Source organism: Montipora capricornis, unplaced genomic scaffold (genome assembly GCF_036669925.1).
Source record: "Montipora capricornis isolate CH-2021 unplaced genomic scaffold, ASM3666992v2 scaffold_475, whole genome shotgun sequence".
NCBI lineage: Eukaryota > Metazoa > Cnidaria > Anthozoa > Scleractinia > Acroporidae > Montipora > Montipora capricornis.
This window is the reverse complement of record NW_027180212.1, coordinates 777,378-793,080: the sequence shown is the minus strand read 5'-3', so window position 1 is coordinate 793,080 and position 15,703 is coordinate 777,378. Positions and strand designations below refer to the sequence as shown.

The 15,703-nt window shown below is 42.7% G+C and overlaps 1 protein-coding gene and 1 pseudogene across 1 annotated transcript in view; one reads left to right on the top strand and one right to left on the bottom strand.

The window, feature by feature from the left end:
• The first annotated feature begins 38 nt into the window (after window positions 1-38).
• Window positions 39-15,703, top strand: part of LOC138036254 (guanylate kinase-like) — a 26,274-nt gene continuing 10,609 nt past the window's right edge. Inside the window, exons 1-2 of the mRNA XM_068882596.1 lie at window positions 39-180; window positions 11,674-11,784. Of these exons, the coding sequence (XP_068738697.1) occupies window positions 174-180; window positions 11,674-11,784 (118 nt within the window). The 5' untranslated portion in view covers window positions 39-173. The remainder of the gene's footprint in view (window positions 181-11,673; window positions 11,785-15,703) is intronic.
• Window positions 13,174-15,703, bottom strand: part of LOC138036250 (uncharacterized) — a 4,300-nt pseudogene continuing 1,770 nt past the window's right edge.

The following is a 15,703-nucleotide window of genomic DNA, read 5'->3' as shown; positions in this document are numbered from 1 at the left end:
AGATTTGCCGCTGGCAAAAGCCGCCTCTTACCGGTGTCTCAAGGTGGAAACTTTTTAAATATTCATATTTATAATATTCAGAATATTCCTCTTTAAATATTTGACGTGGTCAAGGAAACGTGGCTGTGAGGACAGCAGGATCTCTCTGGAGTTTGTTTTTCAGGACATCGACAATGTCTGGTAAGTTGTAAACCATCAAATCCTTATCAGACATTTGTGAGTGAGAGCTGGAAAAGTTGTAAAAACTATTGGTCTCTGCGCGATCGATCATATGGTTTGGGGCTGAAGACAAGGGCTTGATATGTTAATAGTATATATTCTCCATCATTTTAAGCCACTAATTATAGTCGGTATTGGATCAAAATTACGATGTTACAGAATTAAGAGTGTATACATATCGACGTACGTCCCTTCAGGCCAGGCTGTGTTTAAATTGTCTGCATCCCGACAGGATTTAAAATACTCGTTGACTGGCCCTCCTTACAAATCTCGGCATCATTATAAACTTAAAATACTGATTACACGCTGGCTCGCAGTTTGTCTAAACCCGGTTACATGCATGCACGATATACTAAGAGCTGATAAGCTTAAATGTAGCAACTCTCGTAACCTGCTATTGTTATTGTAAGCAGCTTCTTTGTTTATAAGTTTAAGTCATTGTTTCAATATTATTAGTTGTGGTTACACACACATTGGGTTTGAGGCCTTCAATTCCAGAGGGTAAATGGCTTGGGTTTGGTTCAGCTCAAGTTTCATGGTATATACCAGTTCCATGTTACCTTGGTTATACAGTAAAAGACTCCCCTCAGGGTAAAATAAGAGGGGTTGTTTTCAATCTCGGTTAATGCATTTCTCGTGCTCTGATTGGTTCACTCGGTCTCGGTAAATCAGCTCAGGAATATACCTTAGTTTGACCTGGCCTTGTATGGCATCTGGTTGTGCTAAGCTTTGCTAAGCTAAATTTTTTCACTGGAAAGCGAAATTTTTCTCTGAACAAAGCAAAAAAAAAGCATTTTTATGGAAAGTTTGGATCAATTCCGACATTGAGAAGTAGGTAGGTAAAATAATGTTTTTGTGATGAGCCTGCGTCTGTCTAACCACCAGGTATTGCAGAACGTCGCATCTTCATCAAGTTTTTTCAATTTCGCTTTGATTTTCTCTCTTTCTTTGCTGGTATTTTGTACTTCCAAACTTTTGGAGTTTAAGGAATTTAATAAAACAATTATTCCATTCCCGCTTGTTGGATACGAGACTGGTTATAGCCAACTCGGCGCTACACGCCTCATTGGCTTTTTACCATCTTATATCCAATGTGCACTCATGGAATAATTGTTAAATAGTTAATATAATTAGTGATCTTCGTGTATTAGCTACATTCTACTTAATGGTTGGCTAAGCCACCTCAGGGAGCAGATAAACCGTACTTTTCAGTTCAGGAACTGTCATGGGAATTTCTCTTGTTCTTTCTGATGTATCCATGGCAATAACCCTAGGGCAGTTTCGGTCCGGGGAAAGCGGTTACACACAAAAACGTCCTTGCCCATGGGCAAAGGCTATTTACCCATAGGTAAAAGGACTAGTGTAACCACAACTATTGTTTAGTCTTTTGTTTAATGGCTGTCATTGTGACGCAAAGAGGTCACTTTGGCGAGGGCCTCTGCAGGAGTTCTAATACACAGTTTACAGGCATCGCTATTCCAACGCCCCATGACCTGAATAAGATGATCAGGAATGCCAGCATGAGCAGCAACAGTTGAAGCACCAATCCTGAAGCTGTGACTTGAACAGGATCCTTGTATCCCAGAAGCAGTGAAAATATCTTTAAGACAACTTGTCAACAGAGTACGAGAGAGAGACTGGCCTTGTATAGGTAGATAAAGCACAGAGAGGCGGACGACCCATGCCTATGTAGATGTGGCAGCCCTTCCGAAAAGGGTTGGTCTTGGAAGCCTTGATGGTAATTTGAAGACAGGAAGGCAAGGCGTAAGAATCCACAGCAATGTCACTGACTGACAGGTGGATGAGGGGGTTGAACAGCAATAAGGATGAAACTGTAAATTCGAGGGGAGTGGAGAAAAGCAAAATAGGCAAGGGTGGAAGCAGCCCAGAACATCACGTGATCGTGGTACGTTGGTAAATGAGAGGGACTGGTATATAACAAGCATGTGGTAGTCTGTAATAGGAAGGCAAGAGGAACCTGGTGATTGATCCTTGAGTCCGCTTGATCCCACGCAGGACACGTTGCAACTGCAGGTAGTCCACCAATGGGTCAGAAAAACCAAGGTCAATATGCATGGAAGGGATGGCGGATAAATTTATAAATCTTGATGGAAGCTGAGCAAAGCAAAGAGGAGAGATGGGTAGCAAACAAGCAAAGGGTCCACTCATTAGCAGGACATGGAGAACCACTGGGGTAGAGCTGTCTGGCTTGAGAACAAAAAATGACAAAACGAAGCTATGCAGATTTGTAAGTATGGTGTGTAGAGGGAGCCAAACCCTGGGCAATCCTGTTCCAAGCTTGGTAAGTTAACCTCTCCCACAAGTGAGGCGGTATGACTGTTGGATGGTGATGCGGAACCAGACGATGAAAGGCCTGCCAATTAAAACGAGACAAGGCATCAGGGATCTTGTTGTCAGAACCAGCAACATGCTAAGCAGTAAAAATGAAATTATGCTTTGCAGCTGTCATCAGAAGTGAGCCAAGGAGACGCATAACATCAGGGTCTGTAGAAGTACGAGAGTTTAAAATGTAAACCACGGATTCATCGTCACAATGGAAAAGCACAACTTGCCTGAACCAGGAGGAACTCCACACATGAGCAGAGACAACAGATTTGCTATCATGGGAAAGAGTTCCTTGTACTTAATAGACGAGGACTGAAGTACTGAGGGCCATCTGCCAAACAACCAGTGTGAGCGAAAGACTGCTCCAAACCCCAGAGACCCAGAGGCATCACTGGACATCTCCAAGTTGACTGGGGGAGAAAGGTTGGGCTAAAGCCAAAAGTAAACACCATTCCAGGAAGCCAAGTACTGGAGCTACCACTGCAGATCTTTCTTAAATTCAGCACTGACGTGGATGGGATGGTCATCTCGACGGAAACGTCAGAGCAGATAGATCGTGCGGTGTATAAAGGCGCGACCGGGCCAAACCACTTTAGCAGTGTGGTGAAGATGGTCGATAAGGGATTGAAGCTGCCTTTTGATATGCCACTGATACAAAGCATAATGATGGAGAAGATTAAGGAGAGAATCCATTTTGTCATTTGGCAAACGGGCCAATTGGTTGATAGAATCATGTTCGATGCCTAGGGTAACCATGCAAGTGGTAGGACCCACCTTCTTCGCAGGATGAAGAGGAAAGTCAAGAGCCGTACAAACTGAAGAAGCAACGGACAAATGTTGTTCACAAAGGGGAGAGTTGGGAGAGCCAGCTGTGATGTAATCATAGAGGTAATGTAAAAGGTCAGATATCTGGTACTTATGCTTAAGAATCCACTCGACCAGATCAGCTACGGAATTGAAGATATGTGGGGCGGACCGCAGACCAAATAGAAGGGATAAGTCCACATAATACCTGGAACGCCATTTCATGCCAAGAAAGTACCAGTCGCAGGGGTGAACAGCAATGTGGCGATAGGCAAACTTGATGTCGAACTTGGCCATCAGGGCCCCTTTACCAAATTTGCAGACCATCTTAATGATGTCATCAACTTGTATATATTGAAGAGGGTAATCCTCAGGGTTGATTCCCTCATTAACACTAGCACCAATAGGGGATGACATGTTCAAAATAACACGCCACTTATTACGTTGGCCCTTTTTGGGTATGACTCCCAAAGCTATTAACGTGCAAATTGCAAATTGGAGGGAAAAGGAATGGACCAGCTATGCGTCCCAGTGCAACGTCACTCGATTAACATGCATCGGTGATTTCAGGATGCTGGTAAGCAGATGCCTTGTTTTTTTTGAGGAACGTAGGGAGTTACCAGGGTTGAAGCCTAAATGAAAACCTTGTGAAAGACTCTGAAGGACCGCAGACACCAAGACCTGGTCAGGGTGGTGCTAAAGCTCGAGGGCGAACCGGCTAACATTTAGGGGGGAGAAACCCGGGGCACTGGAGGCAAGCTCACAGAAAGTGCAAGACAAAGGGAGAGGGAAAGCGAACCTTTAATATTAAAAATAATTGCTGTACCCTAAACTAGGAAATGTAATGCGATACTAAAAGGTAATAGGTACGGTAACATATTACAAGAAAGCAAAACTGAAAGTAAAAAAAAAACTCCCCTATATCACTTGAAGAAACAAATGTTATCCCCAGATTCATGGACAAGGCTATATGTATGTATCACAACTGAAGCAAACACCTTCAAGTGAAAAGCAAAGTCAAAAGACAAATAATTGTCCGATATATCAAAATAACACACAAGCAGTTGTAACGTAATTATAGAGGTGGCATAAATTGAATAACCCCTACTGTCGTTTTCGTTTCTTGCTATCGGGGCTTGGGGATCTGGTTTGTTTCTTCTTGTGCTGAGGGCAAGCTAAGGCCCAATGGTTGGAAGAGCAAACAGAGCAACAATGTGCAAAGCAGCACGTGCCAGAGAGAGCCATGCAAAAACCATAGTTCCAAGTCTTGCAGACAACTGCAACTTCCCACTTGGTTCCGTGAAGGAATGTCAAAGGCTAGAGCCAGGTAAGTGGAAGACCTTAAGACAACTCTACCTCCATCAAAACGAAGCTCAGGCTCCGACTTGCTTTCCCTCAAGTTAACTGAGAGAAATTCGGCAAGATCAATAAACTTTCCAGTGACGATCTGCGAAAGTATTTTGTATGGAACTGGCGAGAATCCAAGCCCAGCAATGAATGGCTGCTGAAGGGTGGGCAAGGAGGGGAAGATGATCCGAGCGAAAAAGACGAAGCACATAGTGGTGTGAGTGAGCTTGCGGGCAAGCTGAGTGAGGACATTGTTGGTGAGGTGAACATACTAACTAAGGAAGAGAGGCAGAAAGAAGAACTTAAAACTAGAATTACAGCTTTTATAGACTAATAAGTTATGCAAAGGCTGGCGACATTGAGCATACTAATGAAACAAAAGCAAAGCAAACTGATGAAAAGGTGAAAGGTTACACTAAAGGACTTGTAAGCACACTAATGAAAAGGCGATAAGTAACACTAAAAGACAAGAACTAGAAAGAAGTGGAAATGAGCTTTACAAAACTACAAACAATTCAACACTTAGATCCTACATGCTGGCCCCAAAGTGATGAGTTCGGACGAAGCACTTAAAATTACACTCCTAAGGTTCTAAGTGTTCCCTTTGAAGTGCTGGAACTGCATTACAAGTTAGGCCAATGATCTTCTGTAGAGGAACTCAGACTTCTAGGAGTAAGCAAAGTTTTTCAATGGGTCTCTCTAAAACTGCTGACAAGTTTCGTTTTCACCCTTACACGACTAACAAGACTTTTTCTGTCAGGAAAAACTTCCAAGATCCTTCCAACAGGCCAGAAATTCCAAGGGCATTTTTCTGCACTGACAAGGACAATATCTCCAACTGAGAGATTTCTGCGTTGCTTTAACCATTTTTGCCTGCTTTGTAGGAGGGCAGATATTCCTTTGACCACCTCTTCCAGAAAACGTTGGCAAGATATTGTACTTGTCTCCATCTGCAGCATATGAGGGAATCTTCTTTCTGGAATATGCCAGGTGGCAGCTGCGGCATTGGTTTCAAGAGAAGCAGGTGGTTAGGCATCAAGGCTTCTGGGTCATGTGGATTAGGTGAGACTGTTGTGAGAGGTCGCTCGTTTAATATGCTCTCAACTTCACATTGGATAGTAGCCAAGCTTTTGTCATCGAAAGTTGGCGTGCCGAGAAGCGGTTGGAGGATTTTACCTATGGTGCATATACAACGTTCCCACAGGCCTCTGAAGTGAGAGCCATATGGAGGATTGAAGATCCATTTGCCTTTTTTCTGCAGAAGACTTTCTTGGATCTTGCAATGATTCCATGAATTAATAGATTCTTTAAGCTCTTGTTCACCGCCTGTGAAGTTGGTAGCGATATCAGATCTGATTTCTTTAACCTGGCCTTGTCTAGGTATAAATCTTCTCAGTGCCATTAAAAAAGAATCGGTATCCAAGCTGTGCGATCTCCAGGTGCACTGCATGGATAGCCAGGCACATAAAGATGACCCCATATCTCTTTACGAGAGCATGGCCATGGCGAACCTGGAAAGGACCAAAACAATCTACGCCAACTGAAGTAAAAGGTGGCTCTTCAGGAATGATGCCGTCCGCTGGTAAATCGGCCATCTTTTGTTTGCAAAACGGGCCTTGCCTTTTTTGACAATCAAAACATTTAGAAAGAACTCATCTTATGACAGAACTTGCTTGGATGATCCAAAACTTCTCACGAACAAGACTTACATGTAGAACGTGCTCTCTCCCAAAGTGGCCAGAAATCTTGTGATAACTCTTGACTATAAGATCCATGACATGATAATTCTTAGGAAGGATGATTTGGTGTTTGGATACAAACAGAGTTGAAGCTAGTGACAATCTCCTACCAATCTGCAGTAAGCCATCAATCTAGATCGGATCTAAGCTTCGAAGGGAACCACATTTCTTAAAATTAACGTGGGGTACCTTTTCAGATCTACTGAGCACCTTCAGATCTTTTGCAAAACGGTGATCCTAGACATTCCTTAGGATCTCTATCTCTGCAAATTGCATCTCCTCCAATGTAATGAAAGGCAGATTTTTAGGTGGAATATACATGACCGACTTCCCTGATCTCTCAATCTGTTGTGATACCACGGCTGACACTGTTAAGTCTGACTTCACATCATGGTCCTCAGCAGGAATACTTCCCAAAGGACACAAGATTTTGGGGCCAATCCGCTTCAGGTCTCCAAAGAAACTCCGGCCCCATTAACCACCGTTCGCTGCTCAACAATGTTTCTGCGGATAATGCTAAGGCGCCAGGGTTAGTGAATCCATCAACAAATCACCACTGACTTAAAGTGGAACCATCACGGATCATAGACACACGATTTGCCACAAACATGTGAAAACGCTTTGTCTCATTCCTCACATAACGTAACGCGGACATACTATCTACCCAGAACACTGTTTGACAGTTAAGTGGAATGTCCAACTCTCTTTTCAGCATTTCTGTCATGGCACACAGACAGTGTAGCAGCAGACAGTTCCGAATGTGGAATTGATATCGTTTTCAGGGGAGCAAAGTGAGACTTAACAAACAGAAACGCATAGCATATCTTGCCCTCTTCGTTGACAGATCGAAGATATGACACACATCCATAACCGGCTTCAGAGGCATCTGAGAAATGGTGGAGTTGACTTGATGTAGTTTGGCCAAATTCTGGTGGTCTCAGACAATGATGCACTGTGAATAATGAAAACTTAGGGAGATCGTCGAGCTAGGATTCCCAACATTGGCCATACTGTAGGGGAATCTCTTCATCCCACCTTAACTTTTGTAAATTAGTGCTTAAAACCACTCATGTTATTCTTGGTCAAACCAGACTGTTAAGTATTTCCAACAAGTCTTGCTATTTCTGTCCTGCTCTGAATGCTCAGCAAACCTTATTTCAGTAACCTCTTGAACTAAGTAAATGAATGGCAAACAGCTGTTATCAATGAAGTGTGTTCTTTGCATTCAACAAACATTAAACTATTTTCACTGTTTTTGCACCAGTTCAATATAATTATTCTGTACCAGTTCAATATATTCTGTACCAGTTCAATATATTTTGTACCAGTTCAAAAACAAATTGCACCAAAGTGCAAATTGAATTACAACATATGTACTACATGTATGCTTTCCCATTCTCTTGAATCTTCATATCCTTTGATCAGCGTGTCCTCTACGAAGGCCCTGTGGTCTTTGGACCACTTTGAAGTCTCTTCTTCAAACAGCTACAACAAGTTGCAAATTGTTGAGACACTTTCATTAAAAAACACCTTTTCTAGCTTCCAATTCCTGCTGTATCTAGAATTTAAACCTTTGCCACTTCCCCTCCCCTCTCCCCCCTTCAATGGTAACTTTTTAAGTTTGCAACAATTTTTTTGTCTTGCTAGCAACACTGATAAGGGGGGCGGGGGAGGGGGTCTGCAGTGTGAGAGATAATAGTTAAATTAATAATTCCCCAAGAAGGTGAAGTGTCTCCACTATTTTTGCAACTTGTTGTAGCACGTTGTAGCATGTTGTAGCACCTGTGTTTTGTTATTGGGAATCAAGATGTCACGATCTTTGAATGGAAATGAAATTTGGTAATGACTGTTTTCTAGCCTCACTGTTTCTTTGGCATTTTGCATGAATCGCATCTCCTCTTGAGACATCTCAGTCTTGTCATTGGCTATTGACTCGGAATATTGGACAACTGTAAAATTCTTAGACCATCTGGTGAAGCTGAGGGTCAGCTTTAACGAAGAAATGTGAAGTCTTTGATCGATTACCATGGTGTCCCAATGGCCCATTAACAGCCCAACCAATGCTTGTTCTCGTGGTGTGACTTTTCTTGATTTCAAGCGTATCTAGAGCTTCGGGTACATCAGCGGCAATGAGTAGACCCACTTCAGCCTGGACATTGGGAATAAAAACACCTTGAAGATGAGGCCATCAATCAATGTCGTCTTGGTTAGGGATGTCGTTGCTGCTGACAGGTATCTCAGGTCTGGTGTACAACGTCAGTAAGCAGATATACTCATTCTCATCAAGGGCAGACACAAGGAAATCGTGAATAATGAAACCATCAACGGTGCTATTTTTCTTTTCCAGAGTTGATGAAGATATCTTGGTCCTTTGGCTTTTCAATCCAAGCTGCAATGCCAACGACTCTGTTCAAAAACTAAAATTGCTGCCATTGTCAAGAAAGGCATACGTAATGATGGATTTACTACCACCCCTGACCGTCACTTTTACTGGTATTATCGCCATACCGGTTCTATGGCGTGCAGAAGATGGATTTTCTTCATTTATGGCTGCTCTCGCCATGTTACAACGGACTGGAGGACCAGTTTCGTCATCTATACTAGACTACCAACGTTGACTGTGGACACCTCTCGAGGGCAGGTATGCAGGATGGATGGATGCTTTTTGGTGCAATTGGCGACCTTGCAAGTTTTTCCTTTATGGGCAATTCCGAGAAATGTGCTGGTTGGATAAGCAACCAAAGCAAAGCTTATTTGATGTTAAAAACTGTATCCTCCCAGAGTATGGCTTCCATCGTAGCGTGGGGCAATCATCTAAACCTAAGAATGTCATTAGGTGAAGTTGTTTTAGCATCAGATGCCTTGTTGTCCACATGTGCCAAAAAACTGACATTCTTAGGTTTAGGGGACCTGTTGTAATTACTAGATGCAGAAGATCTTGGGCCAGGAGATGGTTTTGCATCATCTGTAATTTTCCCAAAAACAGGATTGGTCATAACTCAAACTTCATGATTAACAAACTGAACGAAGTCACTCAATACCACTCTCCTGGCTTGCACCTCCATAACATTATCTGCAGTACGGTGCCTCCTCTCTCTTAAACCATACGGAAGCTTGAGAACTACAGTAACTTCTGGATGTTGCCTGGATGATCAAACTTTGAGATATACTTGCCGCTGGCCAAGGCATTTCTGCAACTGGTTAGAAAGATTGAAAAGTGGTTTAAGGCGAGACCATCTTCATGTCTTACATTTGACCAACTTAAGGCCTTTTCCTCATATGCAGATGCAATTTCCTTTTTAAGAGCCAGCGTGTGTCATTGTAACCTTCATCGGACGGTAAATGATGGCAGGATCTCACGATTTCCTACAGTAGACATCTCCAGCAGTGAATTGTTCTAGATAGTACAGTCTGTCAAAACTGCTATAAAAATTAATTCTGGATTCAATTAAGCTATCAAAGGCATGAATAAATGAGCATCGTCAAACCTAGGACTGATCCCCCACAACCTTCTCAATTCCACACCCAAACCTTGATACTTGTCTATCTTTTCAAAGCTCCTCTTTCTTCTTTTTTAATGCTGCAATGTCTGGTCTTCTCGCACTTATTACCCTATCTGTTTGTAAGCTGAAATCCCACAATATTTTTGCTTCCTGGTTTTTTTCAACCGTACCAGGTTTATGTTTGTACCACTTATCAGTTGTTTGGAAACCACTTTCTCTGCAGATTTATTATTATTCTTCTTCTTCTTCTTATTATTATTATTATTATTATTATGATGATGATGATGATGATGTTGTTTTTAACATCATGTTCTGGCTGTTGCCATTGCTGTCTTTTCTTCTGTTAGGTGAGTCACAACAAATGAACAAAGGCTAACAGAATTACCGCTATCTCTTCTTCACATTTCCAACACTTTCCTCAATATCCTTGCAGTTCCCAACAAGGCAGTTTTTTGCATCACTAGAGCTTTTCAATCCACCTATCAAATCCTTTGGTGACACTTTCAAGGGCTCCTATCACTACAGGTACGACTTCTACCATTTTGAGTTTCCACAATCTTCCGATCTCTCTCTTCAAGTCCTGGTATTTTTCCACTTTTTCCCTTTCTTTTCCCCCTACTCTTATATCAGCTGGTACAGCAATATCAATGATTATCCCCTTTCGCTCTTTCTTGTCAAATACAATTATGTCTGGTCTTCTTGCCTCTATCACATTGTCACACTGAACATTGATATCCCACAAAACTTTGACTTCTTCTTTTTCTACTACTCCTTCTGGGACATGTTCATACCACTTTTCCATATGCTCCAATCCATTCAGCTTACAAAAATCCCAACGTTCTGCGCATCTCGAAATACTTGGATTTCCTATCGGTGATGCTTACTAATACAGGGATATTTTTGCGTGGTTTAAAACTATCCTGAGAAAGTACAACTTTGTAAGTGCTCTTGGTATCCAAAAAGAAAATTTGGGGTAACCTTGCATTTTTGAGAGATAATTTGTAAGCTTCAATTTGAGAAAGAACGCCATACATTGCTTCGTATTGTAAAGCTCTTTACAAATATTATTCATCAATTATCTTTGAAAAATGCGTGGTTACCCCCAATTTTCTTTTTGGATTTCAATAACACTTGTTAAGATCTACATTTCCTGCATAATCACACACCGGCGAAAAAATATCTTTAATTAGTAGGCACCGTCCTTAAGTGACTTATTTTTATCCCAGAGTGTGACCATGCACCCTGTGAGCAGAGCCTCTCTAAAACTCACCAGTGGGTGAGAAAGAGAGAATGACTGCAGAAAATGTGTCTCCGCAGCCCAAGTTTCTGGGCTAGTCACTCCGGTCAAACCAGTTTAGGCAATGGGCGCATCATATTTTTGACATGGCGAAGTTCATTATATGGCTAGTGTTTCTGGCCGATATAACGCGCACTGTGATTGGCTAGGAGTAGCAAAGAGCTAGGGCATATATTCTCCTGTAATGCCCACGGGCCGTTATGGATCATGCAAATTAGTTAACTGTTCTGTTAGCCATACAATAAGCAACTTATATTAATAACCTTGACCATTTGGTCGTTACGTAACAGCAAAATCTCAAACCTCGACCTTGCTGTATGGACCTCACGTATGGCAAGGCCTCAGTTTGAGATTTTGCTGTAACAACCTCACTCTCCATTATTAAGTAGTTAGTAAACTGCATCTTTTTCCATCACAGCGTCAACAGCAAGGCCGTTAGTCTTGTTTGGGCCAAGTGGCTGTGGAAAAAGTACACTAAAGAATCGGCTCTTAAAGGACCACCCAGACAAATTTGGCTTTTCCATCTCACGTGAGTATTTCAAAAGTTTGACATGACTTTATGAAATCTAAAGGGTAGTTTTAACTTAAAAATGTAAAATGTAGCTTTGTTTACTGTGGAAGTGCACTTAGTTATCAAGCCAGTTCACGGGCACACTACTCTTAATCATCAGAAAGAAACAATAATTATTCAAACTTAACAGAAACATGACCATAAGAACCCTAATTGGCAGGAGCCAACTAGTTGGCTATTTACTGTACAAAGCATGGTAGAGTTGAATCTGGGACAACAAGAAACAAATCCAAAGCAGAGGTTAGAACAGGATTTGAATGCAAACCCACGGGAGCATGCCACCTCCATGAAAGTACTTTTTAACTTAATTAGTTATAATATAAACTATTCTATTTAAATTATTGAAAATTGACCAAAACCCATCAGATTACAAGATTGACAAGTATGGGACAGTTGAAAACACTGACCCCCAGTCCATGGACTACACCAATGGACTACCTTAATGGACTACTCCAAAAATACAATTGTGAGTGAGTACTATTTGTTGATCGTAAGCAGCGTCACAATTAGTACATGTACTAAGCCTAAACACCCATTTTAAATGACATTGGTCACCAGTATTTAAGTATTTAAGTCTAAGCACCCATTTTAAAAAGGTTAGCTTTTGATAATAATTTTTGTGATGGCTGATTACTTCATGTAAGTGAAGTGAGACTGGTTCAATTCCAGGGAAATATTAGTTGCATGGGGCCATGCGGATGAAAATAAACAAGATGCATACACTGTAGGTACCTGTAGATACCGGTAATCAATTCAGTTCTTTCATTAGTACTCATTCGAAATTGTGTTTTTTAGATTTACTGTTACACACAGTGGTCTCTTTTAAGGTAGTCCATTTGGGTAGTCTATCGGAAATAAGACCAACAAGTCCGCTAGGTTCTGACACTACACAGTTTATTATTTCCAAGTTAGGTTTCCCTGATTACAACAGTACTCTCACTCCAATCGCACTGCTCACAGACCTCTCACTCGAATCACAGATTTTCCACACCTTAAAAGTGTCATGCGATAGTATAGTTGCATTTGCCAGTGCAAAACGACAAATTCATCTGTCAACATGGCGATCGCGGGTCACGAATCAGTTCAACTCTATTATCTTAGAACAATTTCTCACAGTCCATGGACTGGGGGTCAGTGTTTTCAACTCTCCTGACAAGTATAGTTTTCATGATCATCTATTGGTGTGGTGTTCAGTTATTTCTCACACACTCCCCTGTTTATCTCCAAAGGAGAGAAACACAAGAATTGTTCATTAGTTCAATCAAAAACGACAACGTGAACGATAATGAAAGAAATGGAAATAAAGTTCAGTCTTCTGTCATGAACGTAGAGAGTTGTATAACATCTCTAGTCTGTATCAAAGTTTATATCTTGAATGTGACACTGCATGGCTACTGCGGCATCCCTCCCTGGGCCTTAAGGTTAGGGCTTCAGGGTTAAGTTGTGGTGAGCTCTTCACGTTCTCCCGGTCACAGGTTAGCTCTAGCGGATACAAATGCTGTACTGCCCGCTCCAATCCCTCTTTCCCAGCTTGAAGTTTTGCAGCTTGGATTACTCTGTCCCGTCCTGAAATCCGCTCTTCCACGATTCCCATTTGCCATTTGTTGCGATTTCCTTCCTCATCCTTGATGATGACTACCTCCCCCTTGGCTAGGGCCTTGGTTTGGCCCTTGTGTTTCATCCGATGTTGCTCCCTCAATCCTCGCAAGTACTCGCTTGTCCACCTAGACCACAAGGCTTGCTTGCATTTCTGCAGGTACTTTGCCCGACTGCACAGATCAACCCCTCCCAAATAGTGTGGTTCTAGTTCCGGTAGTTGGGAGGGATAACAGCGAATTAGGCGTCAGCACTGGCAGTTGTATGTCATCTTCGAGGTAGCACAAAGGGCGATTATTCAACACAATCTCTTCATCCAGTACCAGTACTTCACATAGTTCAGCCCAGGTCAGCATTTCTTTTCCAATGGTTTTGTTCAGAGCTGTTTTGACAAGTCTGATGAGGTGCTCGAACTGACGCTCCCCCCCCCCTCCCCCTAACTTGCTTAAGCCACCTTACAGCTCCGACGAATGTTTTCCCATTGTTCAAATATATCTTCACTGGACCACCTCGGCACGCAATAAGTCGTTTCAAACTTCTTACAAATTCACTCGCCTCCAGGTTTGGTAGAACCTCCAGGAATAATCCTCTTGTGAGACTGCATGCGTACAATGCAAGATAGGCTTTCCCTTATTTCTTTGATCTGACACGGTACTCGAGGGGCCCTACAAAATTGACCCCAATAACTTCAAATGGGGTGTTCACTTCAGTGCGATCAGTGGGTAGAGATCCAGGGGGTGGTGCCGCCAGTGCTGTAGCTTGAAGGCGCTTGCAACCTGAACGTGCCTTGACAACCTGTTTCGCGAGTTTCCTCAGGCCTCGGAACCCAGTATCGCTCACACACTTTAGTCATGGTAGGGCCACTCCTCCGTGTAGTGTGTCTATGTGTGATCGATGGATCAGCTTGCGTTTGTAGGGCGCGGAATCCGGTGAAAAAGATGGAGTAGTGACCCTGAATCCTTCCTCAACACTCCAACATGCTGTCTTGATTTTCTTGAACATTCAGCTGTAAGCGGTCTTCTTCGAAGTGTTTACTTGATTTCACTTGCTGCTGGGCCCGCTTGATCCAGAACGTTGTCTGTTTCTCTATCTCCTTAGTTGTCAGGGGTCCTACAACTTGTCTCTTGCGGTTGGTTCTGGTATTGTGTAGGAACCTTGCGACCTTGCGACCTTACCACACTTGTAACACACGCCATAATGCGTGCTTCTCGAGTAGCTCGTCAAGAGCATTGGCACCGTTCGTCTTCTCGACTGCTAATGCAAACACCTCACACATTTGTTTCACTTCCTCTGCTTCTGTCTATTGCGTAGACGCCGTTACTAGGTCTGGAGGCCAGTCTTGTTTTGTGATAGCCAGCTTGGTCCTTGCCACCAAAGAGTTGTCGGCTTGCTAACCTCTCCTCCTCGACTTCCCATGTCTGCTGGATTTTGTTCCGTTGGTATGTGTCTCCTGGTTTGTTTTTCCTGAATCTTCTTCACTCGATCACCGTGGAACTGTTTATAAATTGCCATTGCCTCGGATCCAATGCAGTGCTACTGTGCTATCCAACCAACCATAGACCTTTCTCACAGCGAAACCTTCCAGTGCTTCTTTGACGTTGTATACTAAGTTTGTACATAGCCATGTACCCAGATACTAGTTCCAAACGGGAGATCGTCAGTCCCTTCTTAGGGAGCCACGACTTGGCTGTGACTACATGTAGGCCTTGATTTACGCCAGATGGTTGCTCCACTCCCGCGTAAACTGCAGCCGAAACTCCCTCCCCGCTTGCATCTCCATATGCGTGCAGGTCGATTGATAAAATCTTCTCCTCGTGTTTCACTATGCTTCTTGCTGCTTCTATGTGCTCTGGAAGACTTTGTTCCCACTTGTTCCATTTCCTTTTTAAGTCGCTGGGTAGGGGGTTATCCCACACACTTTGTGTGTCACAGGCTTCTCTATAGAGTGCTTTTCCAGAGAGGGTTACCGGTGAAGCTACAATGAGCGACGAAAGTAGTTGAGACACTCTTAGGAAAAGACGCTTCTCGATACTTTGTTCTATTTTATTTGCATCTAGCGTTAATTCTCTGTTACCCCGGCCCCCCAATTCAATGTTGTGTAGGTGCTGTGGTCTGGGCAGTCGAGGAAATAGAAAAATCAACATTGTTTTGGGGGAAAGGGGGGGGGGGAATGTATCCAAGACGCAGAAAATCGAATTTTATTGCTAAGTGTCTCAACACTTTTGTCGTTCATTGTACATGTAGTCCTAGCAGATGATAGACTTAAGCGATCTTTGCCAGG